The sequence below is a fragment of the Hyposmocoma kahamanoa genome, unplaced genomic scaffold (genome assembly GCF_003589595.1).
Source record: "Hyposmocoma kahamanoa isolate Upper Pololo Valley unplaced genomic scaffold, ASM358959v1 66, whole genome shotgun sequence".
Classification (NCBI taxonomy): Eukaryota; Metazoa; Arthropoda; class Insecta; order Lepidoptera; family Cosmopterigidae; genus Hyposmocoma; species Hyposmocoma kahamanoa.
In genome coordinates this window covers 5415949-5437903 of record NW_020653854.1, presented here as the reverse complement: position 1 = coordinate 5437903, position 21955 = coordinate 5415949, and the positions used below count along the sequence as shown (strand labels likewise).

The 21955-nt window shown below is 36.8% G+C and overlaps 1 protein-coding gene and 1 pseudogene across 1 annotated transcript; one reads left to right on the top strand and one right to left on the bottom strand.

Moving 5' to 3' along the window:
- Window positions 1-11558: 11558 nt before the first annotated feature.
- On the top strand, window positions 11559-12691 carry LOC113232014. Its single transcript, XM_026466634.1, has one exon. It carries the CDS (start codon window positions 11598-11600, stop codon window positions 12549-12551), a length of 954 nt encoding a protein of 317 aa, XP_026322419.1. The 5' UTR covers window positions 11559-11597; the 3' UTR covers window positions 12552-12691.
- A 7757-nt stretch (window positions 12692-20448) lies between these two features.
- On the bottom strand, window positions 20449-21503 carry LOC113231851 (annotated as a pseudogene).
- Window positions 21504-21955: the final 452 nt, after the last annotated feature.

The following is a 21955-nucleotide window of genomic DNA, read 5'->3' as shown; positions in this document are numbered from 1 at the left end:
CTATTCAGGTCATGAAAGTGTTTTGATCATACGGCGCACAGCATCGATGTTTTTGTTGTTATAGCAGTGGACGGGCGACTATCTTGAAATTCGTCACAGATTCACACGACTGCGTTTGAATTCTGCAAACCAGATATAAATAGTTGTCTTGCATGATGCTTCATCGCCGAAAGCAGTTTGAAGCCGAGGGAAGCTCCGCTGAGCTGTTAAATTACACTTAAAGTCGTAGAAAATCATACTACGAAAATTTTCACGAGTTAAATCGATGGTGATGTAGACAATCAATTTCTAAAATGACGCCACATAGTAAAAACAAGTGACAGTCAGATGAAACAAACTGTATTTTACAGCCAAAGAGTTCCATTTTCAAATGTTGTAATTACTTGTTAACTATTGTTTTTGTAAGTGGTCAGTTCCGGAAACTTATAGTGCGGCCTGTGTATAAGATGTCCATAGTAGATACAGTTTCTTCATAATTTAAAATCTGCAGCCAGTCATAGACAACTTTTTTGCAACCGTGGCTCTTTAGAAGTAAATGAATAGATTTTTTGTAGTGTGAATAATAACATATTATTAGGGTAAAGAGGCCCAGCGCAATCATAGGTACAAAAGACTCAGAAGTCAATGCATTTACGATATTTCTTAGTATCATAAAAGGCAGCCGTTATCAGTTTCCATCAGGTATATTGTACATTTATTCGTACCTTTAAATACCGTACAACAATAAATTTTAAAGCCATCTGACACGGTAAAGAAGAAATCGCCGATTATGAGTAAAAAGGTAATTTTCAGGTTAGTTTTCTGTACCTAATTTTGGTGATAATTTCTATTATTTTAAATATTGTAAAATATTACTCATGAAGGATTGTTTAATATTTTAGTGTATTATATTACATAATAATTTACTCGAATACTTAAATAATAAAATGTGCCACCGAAATTAGGTAGAGAACCTTTTTTTTTAGCAAACTTAGATGTAAGGGTCGAAACACAAAGCTGCGAATCGGACGCAAATTCGCAACGTAAAAAACTGCGACGCAAATTGCTCCGATGCGATTTTGTGCGGCAAGGAATCTCACTGCTACTTTTCGAGTAACCATTCCTTCGACAACCATCAACCGTACTGAACGTATTTTTTAAACTAGGTAGCGACATGGATCGTATAAAGAGTCTTGCACTACTATTATTGATAAGAAAGTATAGGAAAAAACACAAAGAAGATCCACATCGCAGGAATGCGCGATGTGGAGCAATTCGCTAATTCTTGCGACGCGCCGTGCGAGCTCGTAGTTTTGTGTTTCGACCCTAAGCACCATGAAATCACATATACCTGACTTTATATAATAAAACGCAGTATTGCAAAATACTACGATTTTAAATAAAGTGAAACTTCATAATTTATAATATTTATAATTTTTTATGCGTAAGAAGATGTGCTTTATTCACAGTAAAGTTTTGCTTCCTCTGCTCGTCGCTGTACGCTTACTTCAAAATCGTAGCATTCATCAATACTGCGTTATTGTATAAAGGCAAGGATATACTGTGACAACACGAATATTGTATGCCTACAGTATTCCCACGGGTTTGAAGCGGTCACCGTGCAATCCTCTATAGATGCACAATTTCAATGCTTGCTGGAAGCTAAGGCTTCCGCTAAGTGCCGCTCTAGATTCGTAATCCCATCCCCTATAGAAGCGGTAACAAGGACCTTCAGTCAATTGTCCCACAGAGCAGTGACGTGCCATTTTAGGTCGCTACTCAATATAGATAGAAGGAAAAATAAAAATAATACATTTACTTCACTATAATAAATAACACTACAAAAACAAAAAAAAAATAAAGAGATAAAATGAAAAATGCAAACGTACGGTAAAAATAAATATTTACCAAACAAAATCACAAACGAAACAAAAATAAAATAAAACACAGATTATTTACATAAACAAGGGCATTAAGATACTTTGTGTGGTACCAGCTGCGGTAACAAAAGGGTCTACTAACTCGGTATTTGCTTGAAAACACAATATGTGCCCAGCACTGGTTTCCAGTTAGGACCCACAGTGAGTTTACAGAACAATATACGCTGGCATACTTACTTACATATTATAAGCAATTAAAACACCCACAAAATGTTGTTGAATTAACATATACATAATTAAAGAAAAATATTATAGAAGGTGGTAAAAAAATATAAATAAAGAAATGCTAAAAAATGTTGAGCATTCCTTTTCATTTTCCAACAGTCTTAAAGGTGGCCTAAAACTGCAGCAGCCGAGAAACAAACTTTATCGTCTACAAGATAAGGTTACATTTCTTCAAAGAAAAAGTTGGAGAGAAGATGCAGCTAGCGGTGGTGGGTGGCGTCGAGCTGCGCCGGGAGCACTTTAAAATATGCTTTATAATATAGAACATTTCAAAGTATACATTTCTTCTAACCAAAACGTAAAGCCGCGCTACACAGTGCGAATGCAAACCTGAAACTGTCTCAATATATATAATACACAAACATATAAACACATTATATTATAATCCACAAAACACCTCATCAGTCCCTTACACAGGTGTTTTAAGATACATGTTGTGCCATCTATTGGTAACGCCCTGCACTAAATTCGCAGTAACGGCGCGCGTTACAAAACATAATATAGTATTTACGTGTTTATGACTTTTATAGGCACAAGAAACGCAACTATATGACCAACATTGTTTTACTAATTTTAGCAATAGTCAAGAGTTTCCCCATCCCCCGCCTATAATTAACAAACTACGGAACAACGAGGTTGGCCAGACGTTGGGAACAACAAGGCTCTTGGCTGACTCTTGTTAACACCGGTCGATATCATCGTGTTACTCCTGTTAGGAACACAACAGCAAGAGTTTTGATGCTCTAATTTTCCATTATAAATGGCCAGCGGACCAATTAGGTCCCTATTTTACTATAACTTCGGAATAGTGATCGTCAATTAAATACTAAATTCATAGCTACAATATAGGTAACAAAGTGTGTGATAAAAATGTACATTTTAATAAAGAATTTTACTTAGACAGTTCTAAACTGACTTACCCCGGGGCTATTTTTGTCGATGCTTAGAAAGTAACGCACGTCACGGAATCCATCGAACAATTCGTACATGCACGCGACCACCACGAAACTTTTATCCGTGTCGGGAAATTTTAATCCGATGGACCGTTTCATTCCATGTTATGGGTCGGTGCACACCTGTGTTTTGTTTTATACATGCGTGGTTAAAATTCCCGACACCGAACGAGCATACCAAGAGCCTCGTTGCGAAAAATTCAAATTGGGGTTACAGACATCGCGCGTGCTGAGGCTTAATATTGCTGTTGAATTAATGCGACGGAAAATATACAATTGTTACAATTTTAATAAGTTGCATGACGTCACTCATTAAGATGATTAAGAAAGCCGTGGTAGCCTAATGGTTCGACCTACAGATATAGAACCTATATCTCAAGCAGAAGTCATGGTTTCGAATCTGAGTTTCTCGGAAATTTCATTTGAAACTCACCATGAGCTTTTCGGTGAAGGCAAACATCGTAATGAAACCTGAATTTTTTTTTATAATATTAAGTGACGGAACGAACAAGTTGCGCGTCTGGTGGTAAACAACATTCAGAACAGTTGTAGTGCCACTCAGAGCTTTAAATCACCAAGATCTGAGAGGCACTGCCACTGCGCCCGACACACTAAGACATTTTATTTAATTATTTAAGGGAAGATCAACAGCTTTAAACTAAACTAAATTAAATAACAATAACAACTGAGATCCAATTAAAGATCCTCACAAATAAAAACATAATAAGGAATCTGGTTGCACAATTCACCTAACTTATTATATAAAACATTTTAATTAAGCCACAGAAGTTGTAAGCCTCACTAAGAGTCAAAAAAGTGCTCCATCAGTGCTGTCATAGCCGAAATCACACTCGCATCGAAAACGTCAAGATCAAAAGTATTACTACTATGACGACGAATTTCATGTGGTAGGAGATGATTATCAAGCTGACAAGTCTCATGTGTCAGTAATTTCACCAGTACCAGTAACCCTTCGAAGCCGGAACGCAGTAATGCTCACATGCGACAGAAAGAAGTAAGGTGGCAGTACTTCCCTGGACGAACTCTTTCACAAGGAGCTCGACTGCTACTAACACCTGCACGTCGGAGGTTCACAACCCTCGGAAAGCGTCTGAAGTCCCCAACCCGCATTTGTCCGGCGTACCGGACTATGTCCTAAACCCTTGCATGAGAAGAGATCCGTGCCCGGCAGTGGGACGATTACATAAATGGTCGATGATGATGATGGCTCATTGAAGATGCAGATACTGGCACCTACAAATCTCAATTTACATTCGTAAATTCAAATATTTAAGAGGCAATGGTAAATAAATTCATTTTCAGACAGAAAAGACTACTTACTTAATTGGTGTCCAATTTGGAGGTTATAACATCTAATGCAAAACAACAAAACTCATTGTACCAAACACAAAAATTAGGCAAAACTCCAAAAATTTCCATATAAAGAGATGTATTTTCCGTCGACTGCAAAAAGGCGTTTCCAAGGGAAATATGCTAATCTACTTAATTAGTGGCGTCTGCTGTCCTTCCGTTTTCAGTGTGGAGAAAAATTCTTGGGCTGCGAGTGAGTTATAGCCGACATTAATATTGTCCGCACTTCCGACTGCCAACTGCCTATTTTCCGGTTTCGAAAGCTGCCCGTTCCAAATCACAGCGGATCAGTCTTCCAACACTTTAAAACGGTCGCTTTTTTATTGGCGGGAGTTTGGCGAGACCGAACGGAATTGGCCGCAAATAGCGCTGGTCAGGGAGGGCTGTTAGAGTCCATTGACTTCTGACCTATGATTTTTAGTAAAGTGCTTCTTCGAAATTACATACTCTATTGAAATTTACTGTTTACACAATTTTAGCTCTTAAGTGTAAGTAGTTCGAATTTCAATTTCTGTTATCATAGTTTACGATGTTTACATAAATTCTTCATCAACGCATTTCCTATAAATCCCACTGCTGAGCACAGGTCTCGTCTCAGGTCCCCACCTGTATAGCCCATCACGCTGGTCCAATGTGGGTAGGAGACTTCACTTTCCTTCACCGAAAAGCTCACGAATTCAAGCCTGGCTGACTATACCCTAAACTCTCGCCTGAGAGGTGTGCGAGGTGTGTGAGCAGTGGAACGCATAAATGGGTTGATGATGAATCCCTATAGCATTCAGGTATCGGCAATAATCATGGATCTACTTACTGGCAAACAGTAAACTATAAAAATACTAATAATACATCTTAAAGAATCGTGTGACACAATTCAATTTTTGGTAAAATCTTGAACACTTTTATAGCTTAGTTGGAAGAAATCCGTTTATGGGATAAGCTTGTCTTTATACACAAATATTTTAACTTGTTTCTGAAAATTTGTAATTTACTTTGTGGTACAATAAAGTGTTTAAATAAATAATAGCTTTACTCAATCTTAAGGCCGCTACCGCTCACGATACAAGAAGCGAAAACATTTCAATATTTTGTAAAATGTTAATGATATAATGAATTATTAGGTTTATGTTTCTAAATAATATATAATAATTTCTTTTTCATTATAAATTTGCAGAAATAAACACGTCAATTGATGTAATTTTACGCCGTAATTTCATTCGACTACGACCTGAGTGGCCCGACGGTTTACGTTGTAGGCGTTGGATATTGTGGTCCCGGGTTTGAATCCCGGTAGGATCAATTTGGGAAATGAGCTTTTGGAAATTGTTTCTGTTCTGGGTATTCTGGTTAGTGCCCCAGAGTGAATTACGTTGTTCTGGCACTCGTGGTACTAGGGATTCCCTAGTTTAAGACCAAGTAATTGGTTTGGATGTTTGGCACTTATTTATTATTATTATTATTCTTTTTGTGATACTAGTGATGGAACAAACAAGTCGTGCATCTGTTGGTAAGCGACACGCCTGTCCATAACAGTTACTCCCTATCTACCGACCCGAGAGATAGGGTTTTCCGGAGAGACTATGAGCTAGACGTCTTCCGGTCGCTCAGGCCGCGTAGGAATTTGGAAACTGGAGAGACGCCATTCATTCGGCATCGGGAAGTTAGCGTGGCTTACAGCTCCTCCACCAGTGAGGAGATTTGGTAGTTGGCTTAGAGTCGGCGGCTCAGCGGTGGAAACCGTTAATCGTGCGTGCCTACGCACGCTCACTATCTATCTGGAAAATAGGGAGGGTGCTGTACGTGCACCCCAGGCGGCTCACCTAAGGCTCTAGCCTAGCAGAGAACCGGATGAAGTATGTGCAAACGTGCTGATCCGGGGTTAGAGCCTGACTTAGATGCTCCCTATACGAGCGAGCTCGCACAGGTCATAGTGCCCTTCCCGCGTAACTAAGTGGTTGATGCGGAGGGGCACTATAAACAAAACTTATGTAGAAAGATATGAGCCAGTGCCACTCAGAACTGGCACTGTGCCCATCACCTTGAGACATAAGTTGAAAAGTCCCATGTGCCTGTAATTTCACCAGCACCCTTACCCCGCTAAACTCAGTAATGCTCACAGAAATAGGTAAGGTTCTTACTTCTCTGAACGAACTCTTTCACAACGAGCTCTACTGCTGCTTTTATAAAACAAAAGTCGAAGCATACAAATAGAGTTTAAGGTTCACTAAATCAGATGAGACCATGATATAGGTGACATAAAGTTTGAAAGAGGGAAACACGTTCATTTCTCAGAATGCCTATTGCGCTCTAGTGCGCTGGCGCTTCACAGTTAATCCAATCTTGTTGTTCATATACAAACAGGTTTGTAAGGCCACTAACTTCGTAAGTTGTGGAATGCAGAAAAGCGTGTATGCTTTCTGTGAATTAATTAATATTGCTCTAGCGCAAAGGAGAGCATGAAAATTTCGCTTAATATTTCATTCTACGAGATTCCTGGAAGCAGAAGATGGCCATGTTGACGACTTGAATGACTTGTGGGTAAAATGAATAAATTTATACAAAATGAATATATTTAATTATTAATTATTAATACAAAGATCGAACCATTCCTTCGATCCGGCCGGATTTGAACCTACGATTTTTATAGCAAACCGTGCCAGACACTCTGCCAACTAAACCCCGGCGGACCTCACGAATTTTTCCATGTGCTTATTGTCGGGTCTTTGAATTTGGTTTTCAACGACTTTTAGCCGTAGCGCCATCTATGAGAAATCTATGAAAGTATTTCGTCACCCAGTTAGGTAACTTTACAACTACCAGCCCTGGCTTGAGATGTTACTATTAACTTTAAATTTATGGATTTATTTAATTCCATATGGTGGATTTTTTAAATTGGAAAACATTGAGTTCAAACAAACGGTTTTTTTCTTAATTCTAGAGTAATCCATTTAAAATATGAATTATTTTTTCGAATAATTGTTTTTTTCTCAAACACTTTATTTATGATTTATATCCTTGAATAACATAAAATAAAATTAATGCAACGAACAAAACAATTGTAGTAGTAGTTGTTGGTTGAATCGATAACGTGAATATTGCTATACACAATTAACAAAGATCTATATACGTATATATGTATATATATATATGTATCTATGTATATATATATATATATATATATATATATATTTAAACAAGCAACTACCCACTTCATGTAGAATAATTTTAGTACCCATTTGTTGTCGTTGGATATTTCAACTGTACTAGTACTGTATTTAAGGGTGGCTGTTCACGCATGAAGATTCATTTTTATAAATAGCACCTAAATTTTACTAAGGAGCAATTATTTTAATGGTTGATTTTGCTATTTCTCCAATCCAAGGCGTTTTTCTCTCCATACACTTTGAGTAGTGAGAACCAATTTTTGTTGTCTCCAGTGTCAAGTCCTGAATAGTGGCGAATTTAAGGATATTTCAATAAAACTTAGCAAATAGACGTAATTATAATATATTAAAATACTTTTAATGTAAGTTTTAAACTTAGAAAATAGTAAACTTAACATATGTATTAAATAAACTTAATATTGTATGTTACAAAATTTTTGTTACAAGCACACTTTTGTCACAAAAATAAATCTTAAAGGAGGTGAAATAGGGGATGAAAGTTTGTATGGAGAACCAATAAAACTATGAAAATAACGTTTTTAAAAAAAAACCGATCACATAATCGTGGACATCCATAGAATTATATCTATTTGCCAAGCTTTATTATGAAATAAAGGTTTATTTGACTTTGACATTTCTTTTTATCTGTGATGTGCTAGTTGAACAGAGTACTTACTGGTGGTGAAAGGCATTGCGATGAGTGCCACGCCACAGACGAAAAAAGCGGTGATGATGGAGTGCTTGCGGCCAAAGCGATCCAGGGTCAGACATATGTATTTACACGTACAAGAAAATCTTTGTCGCAATATCACCGAACGGGAAACATTGAAGTCGATACTAATTTCCTCAGTAATTAAATGTAAAACATAAATACACGGATTGATAAAAAATTTGACTATTTACTCTTCATTCAGACGGCGGTGAAATAATAACGTCTGTAGATTGCAATTAAGTAATTCATTTATAAACTTTTCACAGTCATTAGTTCAAAAATACAAAAGATGGATCAAGATAAAACGGATTTTAAATGTCACGCGGCGCATTCACAGGGAGCGTTCGCGCGTAATTGTTCACTTCCCAAGTAACTGTCTCAAAAAGCCCACCTTGTTAATGTGCCCTCATTTATAAAGCACTAACCATCAACTTCGGTCCTTATTTTCACATAGCAACCCTGCCAACGATCATGTCATAGGACCACGTCAGGCAATGAAATCTAACGTCAGGTAACTGAATAAACTGAACAGACACACACGACCAGCACTTGCCCCTCTGCGAGCTCACCGAGTTTGAGTTATGACGGACGCGTCATTTTGTTAACAAAGAAACCATGGTCGAGAGTAATAATTAGAAAACAACACGTAATAAATTATCAAAGATTTACCTTTTGGTAAAGCATTATTTAAACGGAATATTTATGTAAACATTAAACGGAATTCTGTTACGTTACGTTTGACGTGATAACTGACTCTGACATATTTATAAAATTCCACCATCGTTTATTCAGCCACCTTTAAAATTTAAACCTGTATAATTTCAACATAATGTACGTATTCAGTGTACATGAAGGTGACCGCAAATCCAGGCAACAGTGAGGTGGGTAAAGAGCATTCTGTAAATCAGATGTACCACCGACGAGATTTATGCTCGAATAAAACGACCACACGAGGCCGGCTGGAACAATTTCAATTTAAGGTCCCACACCAGTAAATTAACGTAAACAGCCTGCATATAATATTATATGAATATTATACATAAAAATCCACCATGTGAAATAATTTTTTCAGTTCAAAATAGCGCATATTTGTTTTGAACCAAAGTTTCGGGGTCTATGCAGGTCACGACTGACAGATGGCAAAGTCATCAACCAGTTATGGTTGGTTTGTTTGAAAATTCAATTGTACGCGATTTAGATCTGAAAAATAGTTTAATTTCCTATGGAAATGAGTTCTTTACATCTCAACGAAAACATATCGATACTTCGGGGAAAAACCAAAGTACAAATTTACAAAACAAGTAAAAAAGAAACAAACATTCATAATGATTTTGGTAAAAGGTATGTAAACTTTTTGTTTTCGTTTTATAACGGGGTGGATGAAATGAGCGTCCCCGCGCAACGTACCATAACGTACCATCATGCCTTTTCGGTATGCCGATTGGCAAATCTTTTCATCACGATCGCTAGCATTATAGTGTATGCCATCCAAGATAAGAAGTTTCATAACTGTCTTTACGTAAGAATAGCATATTTTGGCAAATAAAGAAACCTAGTATCTCGAAAACGTTTCAAAGTTTTACCTGACTACAACATAAACTTGTTTTTATAAGAATTTACCTGTATAAAGTATCAATATATTCTATTCATTGCGACTAATTTATAAATTCAATTTAGAAAACATGTAATTAATCTTAGTAAAGACGTATCATATTATGTATACTTTGAAAGTAGTTCTTGATTTTCTTTAATAAATAAAATATAAACTACAAGGGACTTGAAATTATGCGTCCATCATAATTGTGAGAGGCGTCCGTTCGTGTCAAAGGGGACAATTGGAAAAATTTACAATTGTCGTCAACAACACTTAGTATAATTAGTATAACCGCTCTTGATAGTTGGGTTGTTCGCATTATAGTAGTTTATAGTAGGTAAATTAGGTATTCATTCTTTGGTGTACCATAAATTATAATTTTTTTACAGTGTCTTTCTTAAAAATGTGGACATTTTTGTTATTTACCACAAAATTACAACAGCCGAAACTTATAATTTGTGTTTGAAATTGTCGATAAAATCAGAGAGGGCCAAATTTTCATTTCCATTCAACAACCAACATTTCCATATGTTTTTTTTTCTGCTATTTAAATTTAATAATTCTAAACGAATAATGTCAATAACGAGTTACTGGAAAGTGGTTCATATATTAATACATCAAGGCCTATGTCTGCATTTTGTATAGATTATTTACACTTTTTATTAATTTCTTTTATTACAAGTGGGAAATAGGACTGGTTTTATTGTTTTTTAACAACCTAAATGTGTTTATAATTGTAGGACATTTCATCGTGTGCTTGTGACAAAGATGTTATTATTTTAAAGGAAGTGACAGTATCTACCGAATCCTTCTACTACTCGTATTAATTGAAATTGACTGTATAAAGGTAGTGGGTCGGATTAATATCGTAATGAACAATTTAGACCCTCAAAACATTCTATTACGAAGCTGAAACACAAATTACTTTGATATATATTATATTTTTTTTATTAAAAATAAGTGCGTATTTGCCCACCATCTCACCTGAAATCTGATGGAAAATGATGATGAGGTCGATGATGCAGCATGCACACCTAAATAATGCCTATTCACTCTCGCTGAAAAGGCCCAAGTTATAGCGTTCAGGGAATAAGAATGTCCACAACATAAGGATGGAATCCCAACTCGAGTCTAGTCCTTCGATGATGGAAAGGGGAAGGCGGAATCAAATCATGCAATTCTAAATCTAAGTAACAATTTAGTTTGCAATGAAAATATTTTCAAAATATGAAAAAGGCTCGCTGCAACTTACTACCTATATAAATATAGTAGCTGTAGAGCTGCTTTCCAAGTTCGCCCCGGGAAGAACTGCCACTGTACATATTTCTGCCGCCAAGTAATATGAACATAATTGCGTTCCGGTTTTAAATGGTAAAGGAGGCTGGTGTACATGGGACTTGTAAAAGTAATATATCAGGGTGACGGGCGTAGTGGCAATGTCCCTCACATCTTTGCGATATTCAGCTCAGAGTGGCACTACAACTATTCTTCGTCTTGTTACTAGATATAATAAAAATGTAAATGCCACTAGTTACGAAAAATATGACGTGCGGTGGATGTTCGCAAGAAATTGTGAATAGACAATACCTAACATGTAAACATTGCTCTAAATACTATGATCTCCTGTGCGCAAATGTTAGTGAAAAGCGATTTCACAATACTATGACTGTGGAACATAGAAACAAATGGAAATGTCAGGAATGTGTAAGCAGGGAACCAAAGACTGATAACACGAACACACCGATCAAGCGTGATCTACCGCTACATTCTGACAGCAAGGAATGCTCTTCGAATGTGACATTGCGAAGTCGTGTTGCCCCGAAAAATCAGTCCCCTATTCCCTCATCGCCTCTGTCGCCTTCTCCACCAGCAAAACAAACCATTGAGTCTGAATTGGTCAATGAACTGCGACTGTTCAGAGAGGAGATGAAAGCTGAGTTGCGAGAATTTAAAATAGCCGTAACTGACTTGACCGCTGCTGTCAACATTTGTAACAGGCGGGTCGACGATCTCGCGGAGCGCCTGGAGATCGTAGAGCGTTTCCAGCGGGATGGATCGGCCATGGCCGCGTCTTCTCTTCAAAATGCAATAACTGAGCTCAAGCTGGAATTGAACGATCGCGATCAAGAACTATTCAGGAACGATATTGAGATTGCTGGAATTCCTGAACAAAACCATGAAAGGTACATTCACCTCGCGCTGACCGTAGCAACTAAACTAGGCGTAAATCTGGAGGAACGAGACATTGTAAGTGTGGCGCGAGCGGGGCCCGTGCGTCGCATGGAAGAAGCCGGGTCGCGACCGCGCCCGCGCCCTATCGTTGTGCGGCTCGCACGCCGAGCGCACCGTGACCAACTGCTGGAGGCCGCGCGCGTGCGCCGCGGGGCTACTACTGCAGGCCTAGGGGTCGATTCTGACACGCAACGTTTCTACGTCAATGAGAGGTTGACTCGCATGAACCGGCAACTTTTCTATAAAGCGCGTGGAGAAGCCTTACGCACTCAATGGAAATATGTATGGACACGAGAAGGGAAGATTTTTGTACGCAAGGAACATGGTTCACCGCGACATCGAATACGTACTGACGATGAATTAGTTAAAATTTTTGGTCAATGATACAGTTGGTACAATTCCTTCATTGTATTTTGTTAATAGCATTTATCGCCTTGAGAGACAATTATGTTTTTAAATTTTATAATATTTTGTTTCACGTTTTTAGTTATTGTTTTCTGTTGATTCTATATTGCGCTGTACGCCGTTGCTTTGAATGCTATTTTTTGTTAAGTATAAATTCCTTTATTAGTTGTGTTTTAAAACTATTTTTTGTATTGATGAGGGTAACAATTAAAGTGTTAGTATTATATATATTTTATTCAAGGCGCTTATTATATCCCATACGACTAACTTTGCTTTCACATAGTCGTATACACAAACACATACACGTAACTGTGACTTTACATAATGGTGCACACAAACACATAATTAACACTGATTGGCGACACGTAACACTTCTTTGCAAGTTCTTAGTACATGACAAGTTTCATCAAGTTTCTTTTTCCATTGTTATACAATTTAAAAAAAGCAAAGGATTGACTATCGGGCTGCTAAACGCTGGATCTCTTGGTACGCGTCATGATGAGTTCCTCGTGGCCATGGAACGTTTCAACGTTGACGTCATGGCTATCAACGAGACCTGGTTGCACGCTGGCCAGGAGGGTCGAGCGCCCGCGCCTCCCGGGTATCGCCTGCGCCATGCCCCACGTCTGGCCAATATACGCTCTCGCGGTGGTGGCGTTGGGTTCTATCTCAAACACGGTATCAATGCCCGCGTCATTACGCATCCACCTGCGCCGCCCGTGGAGCAGATGTGGTTGGGTCTTAATATTAATAATATTAAAATTACAATAGGTACAGCGTACCGCCCTCAATGGGTTAGCGTGGATGCTTTTCTCGATGCCCTGAGTGAAACTATTTCCTCACTCGGAAACTATGATTATCTTGTCCTTCTTGGGGATTTTAACATAAATCTTTTAGACGCGCAAGAACTCAAAACAATAAAATTGTCAAATTTTTTTAATTGCATGAATATTGATCAACTTGTGACGGAACCTACTCATTTCACAACGTACAGTGAAACATTAATTGACATAATTTGCTCTAATGCATGCATTGATAATGTTTCTGTTAATTATATTCCGGATCTAAGTGCTCACGCTTTTCTCACTTGTGAATTGCAAGTAAAAAAAGTTAAACTTCCGGTTAAACGTATCACCTATAGACCTTTAAAAGATATGGACCTTGTGACTTTTGACTCTGCTGTTAACTCTTTTCCATGGGAGAGCCTGGAATCTGACAATGTAAATGATATGGTTGAAGCCTTTAATAGAGAGATTTTGCATATATTCAATTCTTTTGCTCCAATAAAATCAGTTCAGATTAAAGACAGTTCACATCCTTGGATCACTCCCACAATAAAGAAAATGATGAAGTTACGGGACGAGGCTCACTCTAAGAGTAGACGTACTAAATTAGATGCACATAAAAACTTCTATAAAGATTTAAAAAACACTGTCTATTCCGCAATTCAAAGTGAGAAGTTTGCCTACTTTAGTCAACATATCAATACTATCAAAAATCCCCGCACATTGTGGATAAATATAAAAAAAAATGTGGCTGATTTTAAGAAAAAAAACTGTGTGCTACCCGTTAATTTACGTAACCCAAATAATATCAATCAACATTTTCTTGATTTACCTGGTAAAGACGATATCAGCATGTCTCTGTTAAATGATTTTGAATGCAATAGATTTGGTCCTGGAATTTTAACCTTAAAACCTATTTCCGAAACGACGGTCTTTAATATTATAAAATCGCTTTCCACGAATGCCCAGGGCGACGATGGTATCAATTTAAATATGATCCTGCTAACGTTACCCCGTACTTTATCAATAATTACAACGATTATAAACAAATCCATTACTACTGGTGTTTTCCCTGAACAATGGAAAATAGCTATTGTAAAACCAATACCCAAAAACCAGAATCCTAATAAGTATGAAGATCTTCGACCTATAAGTATTCTCCCACTTCTGTCAAAAATCCTGGAGAGAGTTGTCGGTACACAGATAACAGAGTTTGCTGAGACTTATAATATTCTGCCTAAGAAACAGTCTGGTTTCAGAAAGTCCCGCAGCACCGCAACTGCTCTCATAGATGTTGTAGATAATATCTTAGCCGCACGTGATACTGGAGAAGGATCTTTGCTGGTATTTCTGGACTTTTCACGCGCATTTGACACTATAAATGTTAGGTTGCTCTTGTCTAAGTTAGCATTTTATGGTTTCGATAATTTGACACTGAAGTGGTTTGCGAGTTACCTCTCTGGCCGTACCCAATATATCAGTGTTAATAATGAAGACGGTACTAATTCCATATCCTCGTCGATGCCTGTTACAAGGGGACTCCCGCAAGGATCAATCCTTGGTCCAGTCCTTTTTATTATGTATAGTGCGGACATCATTAAATCTATTGTAAATTGTGATTACCATATATATGCAGACGATATTCAATTATATAAATCATTTAAGCCTAGTTCCACAGTAGTGGCCGTAGCCGAATTGAACGATGATTTATGTCGAATAGCCCACTGGTGTGAATCAAATAGTCTGGTTTTAAACTCTAGTAAATCCAAGTTCATATTATTGGGTACGCGGAGCCAAATAGACCGCATTCAGAGTCAGAATCCTCAAGTTTCTGTAAGGGGTGACAACTTGGAACGTGTGTTTGAAGCCCGTAATTTGGGTCTTCTAATGGATGAACGGTTGCATTTTGAAGGACATGTACTCGAAACTATGCGCAGCTGTTTCTATAGATTAAAGGTACTTTATAAAATCCGCAACTTTCTTAGTGTAGACATGCGAATTAAGATGTGCGATGCACTAATTCTATCAAAATTAAATTATGCGAGCACAGTAATGGGCGGATGTCTCCTAACCCGGACGAAGAAAGTGATTCAGCGGGTCCAGAATGCCTGTGCACGTTTCTGTTTCCCTGTTCCCCGTCGATCTCACATTACCCCGTTCTTAAATAAATTCAACCTCATGAACATGGAGGCGCGTCGTAAGTTACATCTTGCAAGTTTGCTTTTCGGAGTAATAAAGAATCGAGAGCCTTCTTACCTCTACGAAAAACTTACGATTTCTCAACAGAATGTGCGATTTGCAGTTCGTCTTATGTGTCCTTCCCACCGCACGACTGCCTTTCGTGGCAGTTTCCGATTTGCTGCCACAAAATGTTGGAACGATATACCACCACCAATACGAAATTCCAAATCTGTTGCCTCTTTTAAATTAGCCTATAAGAAGTTTTTATTATCAACTCAATTATAATCTCACTACATAAGGTAGTCGTGCGTTGCTTGCAAAGATCTTAAAAAGTGATCAGAGCCAATTTGTACAATGTGTTAACACTAATCACCTCACTTACACTACATATACTCACCTCACTTACACTACATATACTCACCTCACTTACACTACGTATACTCACCTCACTTACACTACATTATAATCACATTTTTGGTATTTATTTCATTTTTATTATTATGTATCTATGTTAGGATTAGTTTATGGTGTTGTTTAATATTTTAAGTTTTGATTTTTATTTGTAATTAAGTTTTATACCTAATCTTTATATTTCTTTTTTGTTTTATTTTACCTTTCCGCCTGCTTGGACGAGGCGCCATCTTTCTTTTTGTCAATTTATGGTGCCACTGAAAACCAGCGTAATGAGGCGTTCTTCAACGTCTCATTACACAAAGCTGAGTGGTGACCGTTTTGGTAACATATGATGTATAATTGTGTTTGTTTTGTATTATTTATTGTAAAATGTTGCCAAATAAATTATTTTTCTTTCTTTCTTTCTAAATAGTGCTTCTAAAATAACCTATTGTACACGATTATTTGTAAAATACTGACAACCTCGCAGGACTATATTACTAACAGCATTGGTTCTGTATGTCGTGTGACTTTTGCGTTCCCGATGGGTATGTGAGAAGCCGGCGCCGACCTCACTTGTTGGCGATTCCTCTATGGAGAACCAACCTGCTGAACAGGGCATCACTGACACGAGCGATGAGAACTTTCAACGACATTGATGGGAACATTTATCTGTTTGCCTGTTCTCTGTGTGAGTTCATTAAAATAGCTTTATTTATAATGTGTTATGGAATATAATAAAAGTTTGTAATGTAATGTAGTATAATATAGTTTTAGTAAAAATAAGTGAAAATTTTGGCTACACTATTGCATTAGGTTATTAACTATCATTACAGGTAGTAAGTAGTAGGTAGCTTATGTACGTATGTAAAATAAATAAATAAATAAACATCATAAACAACTACTTTTGTTCCATGACTTTTAATAATTCGTCAGATTTTACCTTCACACAAAAATATTTAAATAGATCGCTCTAAACGATAATAACTCTGTACAGAATGGGGGTGGGAGTCGTCGCGGAGGACCACAGAATAATAAATACAGTAGAAGCGATTGTTAGCGTCTCACGCGTGCCAATAGTAGGCCTAGTTAGACCTACTTAAGCTCAGTCCGCCATTTTCGCTTTGTACGGTAAGGTTGTGTCAATTATTTAGCGCAAATTCCCTGAAATCGTAGAAAATACCGATTTGTGCTGTTTTGGAGTATAAAAACGATAACTGTACCCAAAATATTATCCGTGCCGGTGTTACATATCATCGGTAAGTCTTATTTTAATAAATTTTCTTATTATCGAGTTGATTTTTTGTACTGTAACAAACTAAAGTAAACATTATCCCAGAGCAATATGGTCGAATTTTATCTTTTGGAGAACTAAGAAAAAGAAATGCTTCTGAGTGTTTCGTTAATTTTAAATTTTATTGATTGACATAAAGTACATTATGCAACGTGTGCGTTAAAGAAGACATCTGTTGTCGCGGAGTTACTACTTTCTATGTGTTCAGACGTTAGTCATCGGTCGTAGTCCAGCCACTGGCTGCAAGATGGCAGCACATTGAATAAAATTTCAATATGAAATCGAAACGTCGTGACTTATAAGGGTTCTGATAGTAATCAAGGCGTAAGGCATTTCCACTGTTTTTTTCTTCCGTGCGGAGGACGCTTGCTTGGAAGGTCAATGCTTGCACATTTGAACTTACCTTACTACCTTACTTACTAATAAAAAATGATAGATAGTACAACATATATCCCGTATGACTTGTATCAGAAGCAGCTCCAACGGCATCCTGAAAATGGTTGCAAGCAGGTTTGATTGTCCTATCCTTATGTACTGGGTTGGGCAAATCAAATGTTTTTATGTATAATTATATATAAATAAATTAATATATATAAAAATATTAATAAAAAGATCGAACACTTAGAAAAAATTCCTTCGATCCCACCGGATTCGAACCGATGTCTTCTTGCGAACCGTCTCAGACCTTATGAATTTTTCTATGTGCATATTGTCGTATTTTTGTGTTTGGTTATTCAACGACTTTTTAGCCGTAGCGCCATCTATGAGAAATCTATGAAAGTATTTTCAAATTTCGTCACCCTGTTAGATATGTACAGCTACCAGCCCCATTGATGTCTATGCATATTAAATAAATCGATTTTGTGTTGTTATAATGTATAATATATTATATCGCACATGATAACTAACATTAATTTCAAAGCGACAGTGTTGTCCTGTCACTTTGAAATTAAATCGTATACGAACGACATATAAATATAGCGAAATTTTGGAGATTAATACAACGCAATTTTGAGATAAAATATAATATAACGCACTTTTTGAGATAATACTACTTTGGTTGTCCAGTGCGATATATTCTATAATGTAAGTTACATGAGCGAGTGCAAATAAGGCCCGGGCCGGGAAGGAGTATATAGGAGTATGAAAAAAGATTACAAAAAACTAAACTGTTTTTGTAGCGAGGTTATATGTATATCACGACTTATCGATTATAAAAATATGACACATTACACGAGTTAGTACCTACTAAATAAATAGTAAAGGTAATAAGGTTTACTATGAAAACCTGAATGTAGATATGAAAGATGGTGCTAGTAAAAATGTTAAAAGAATACCTGCATGTCTAAAAATATTCGAAGTATTCGAACTAAAAATAGATATTATGTAGGTAAACAACATTATCAATGTCTGCCACGTAGCAACACATAGTATCTATTATTTTTTTAACTACACCTTCGGAGTCATTTACAATAGCCCGCGAATATAATGTATATATATTATTATTATTGAAAAAACTAATGGTGAAAAATTACTTCAAATATTAACCTTATATGTAAACGGTTTAAGTAAACTTTTGTTTGTTTAACGTGTATGATGTTCTAAAAGCGACATGTATATGATTGCAAAAAGTAAGCGAGCGAGAAAAATTATAATATCCACCATATAAATGAACGTCCTCGAAAAACGAATCATATGAACAAGGTAGCTGCTGTAGTCAAAGAATTTCTCTCACCTGTCACCATTATCAGATAAGCTCTAGGTCATCATAACATTTTATTTTCAAAATAATTTACATGTATGTGTCAAGATTTATTGAAATCGGTTAACGGAAACTAGGTGCAATTCTATAAACCGGATTCATCTCCTGATTTGCCACTCCTAGAAGTGGATTATTTCCTTCAAATTTAAATTGGACCACTGCTGGATTACCTTATTAGTGGCCCCATTTAAATTTGAAAGAAATATTCCAACAAAAGAAGAAACATAAGTAAACTAAATCACAGTAATATACACAAAAAAATCGTATTGGGAACCTCCATGTCGTGACAATAAGCCGTGAGCCTAATAATTTAACCTACCACCTCTCAAACAGACGCCTTGGATTCTTAACCCTCTCCTGATAAGAGACGCTTTCTCAGCAAAGGGACATATAAATGGGTGACGATGATGATGTAAACCTTCTCCTTCTTTGAAGCTGGTTAAAAAATTCTTTGGAATTGAATAACTTTACTGTGAAATCGTCAAACGTGAATTGTTCCGATGATTGGACTTGACAAAATAATACAGTAATTAGGTTTACTTAGAAGCAGTAATTCATTATCGTGTGACATACTTACGCACCTGGCACTTTTTCAATGACATCTTGATTGATTTACCCACGTATTTTAAGATAAGTAAGCATCATACCTATTCAAGTACCTAATTGTTTTGTCAACGTTATAGATTATCAGCAGATATCGGAATAGACAAAGTAAACTTCAAGGAGAGTGAATTATAGCGTAGAGTGAAATATAACTCCTACTGAAATTTCGGAAATATTGTATTAGAAATTAACTAGCAATTACCAGTCGTGACGTTCTTTGGGGGAGGCCAATGTTCAACAATGGACATCTTTCATCTGCAATTACTACGGTAGTGTATTTAGAAGAAAAAAATTGTAATTGCAATTAAAAATGTATCTATTTTGATACGATTTTCTTATTTTTATTTTTAATAGTTTGATTTCTGAGAAAGGTACGCTCTATGTATTTGGGGTTTAGATAAATATATACATTCTACCTACCCCGATATTATTATCAGTTCTATCAATGTCTTTATGTCGATATCAACTTATAAGTCTTATTAAATCAGTGATATAACATATAATAGTTAGTACTTAGTTTTTCTCGTTCGTTTTTCGAGTTCGTGATTTCAAAAAGACATAATGAAATATTTTATAACACTGGCTGTTAATACCTATTATAATTTATAACCTACCTACACCTATTTATATATTATAACATCACATCAACTTATACATACTTTTAAAATTATTGGTATAACACAGTAGGTCTTCATCAACGCCAGCAAAATTTATTATAGTATGCATAATTTACATTTCACGTGTAATAATTCTTTATATAAAATAATAAATAGAACGCGTTAATAATAATATTCCGATTCAAATTTTAATTTATACACTAAGTTACACAAGTAATAACACTAATTTTAGATCACAATGTTATTGAGCTGGTAAAGTAAATTTAACAAGTCTTTCAGATTCAGCGAATAACCTTTTTGCAACTTCTAGGTCTTGGGCTGTTTTGGAAGGTTTTTTCTCACGACAATCGCTGAAGTAACATCCACTTACATGACTAACATCAGGAGAAACTGCTAAGTAAATAGAGGTCTGCGCCGCTTCCCATGCATTTTGGAACATAAAACCAACTGATTTCTTCACTATATTCCTTATTAATGAACTGGGTATATTCCTAAAGATATTAGTCGCCGCCATACCAGGATGCAACGCATTTACCGTCACATTGGTACCCTTGATCCTTTCGCTCAATTCTAAAGTCATTAAGTTCAAGAACAATTTACTATTGGCGTAAACTAAATAATCACTCCAATATTTCTCCATGTTCAAATTCTCGAAGTCCAACATGCCGTACTTATGTATCATAGAGGAAATATTAATGATGCGGCTAGGCGCGGAAGACTTGAGAAATGGCAGTAGTAAGCAGGTTAACAAAAACGGTGCAAAGTAATTGACTTGCATGCCGATGTGAAGGCCGTCTTCGGTTTTATAGTTGCCAAGGCCGCCGGCGCCGGCGTTGTTGATCAGAACATCGAGACGTTTTTCAGTCTTCATTATTTCATTGCAAAATTCCCGTACGGAACGCAGGGATGACAGGTCCAGTTGGCGACAATGAACGTCATTATTACCTGAGAACTTCACTATTTCTTCTCTCGCAACTTCAGCCCGTTTGACATTTCGACATGCAATAATGACCCTGGCGCCACGACTGGCTAGGTCTTTCGCTGTTTCCAGTCCAATACCGCTGTTTCCACCAGTCACTATGACTACTTTACCGACCATGTGAGCGCTTGTCCGGCATATCCCAGTCGTCAACTTCTGGTACACTTTAACACATAGCACTAGTACCACAAAAAACACAATCAAACTCCACAAGACCATGGCTATAAATCTGTCCAGGCCCACATTTACTATTGTCAAGGGTTACACTACGACTGGTCACCTTTACAAAATGATTAACATTATTATCAGATACATACAGGTCATTCGTACGACCACACGATAAGACACCGTATCTACACTTAAACGTACACGATAAAGCGAAATTTTGTTATTGCATTTATATTTTATAAGACGTGTTATAAACAAAAACAACGTTCGTCTAGTTGTCGTATTCTTCAGTACTAAATTAGATGCCAAAGCGTGCATAGAGAGCGCGTACGCGTCGCGCGCCGCCGGCTCGGTCAAGTTACGTAATACGGCGTTAAAATATGCGCTGTTCCAAATCTTAGTACAAAAAAACCGTTAACAAGAACTATAGTCTCTAAAGTAACATTTTTAGATATTTATTTTATCAGCAACCAACCGAAATTTCAATTACAAGTGCAAAACATCATAATAATAACATTCAATAGAGAAAAATAACAACCTGTCAATTTTTTTTTGTTTTAAAAGTATGACTAATGTAATGCCTCTTTAGATATCAACTTGT

Bases quoted from the DNA above. Each gene is read 5' to 3' on its own strand.
- LOC113232014 (XM_026466634.1), top strand. From the start codon at position 11,598: ATGACTGTGGAACATAGAAACAAATGGAAATGTCAGGAATGTGTAAGC.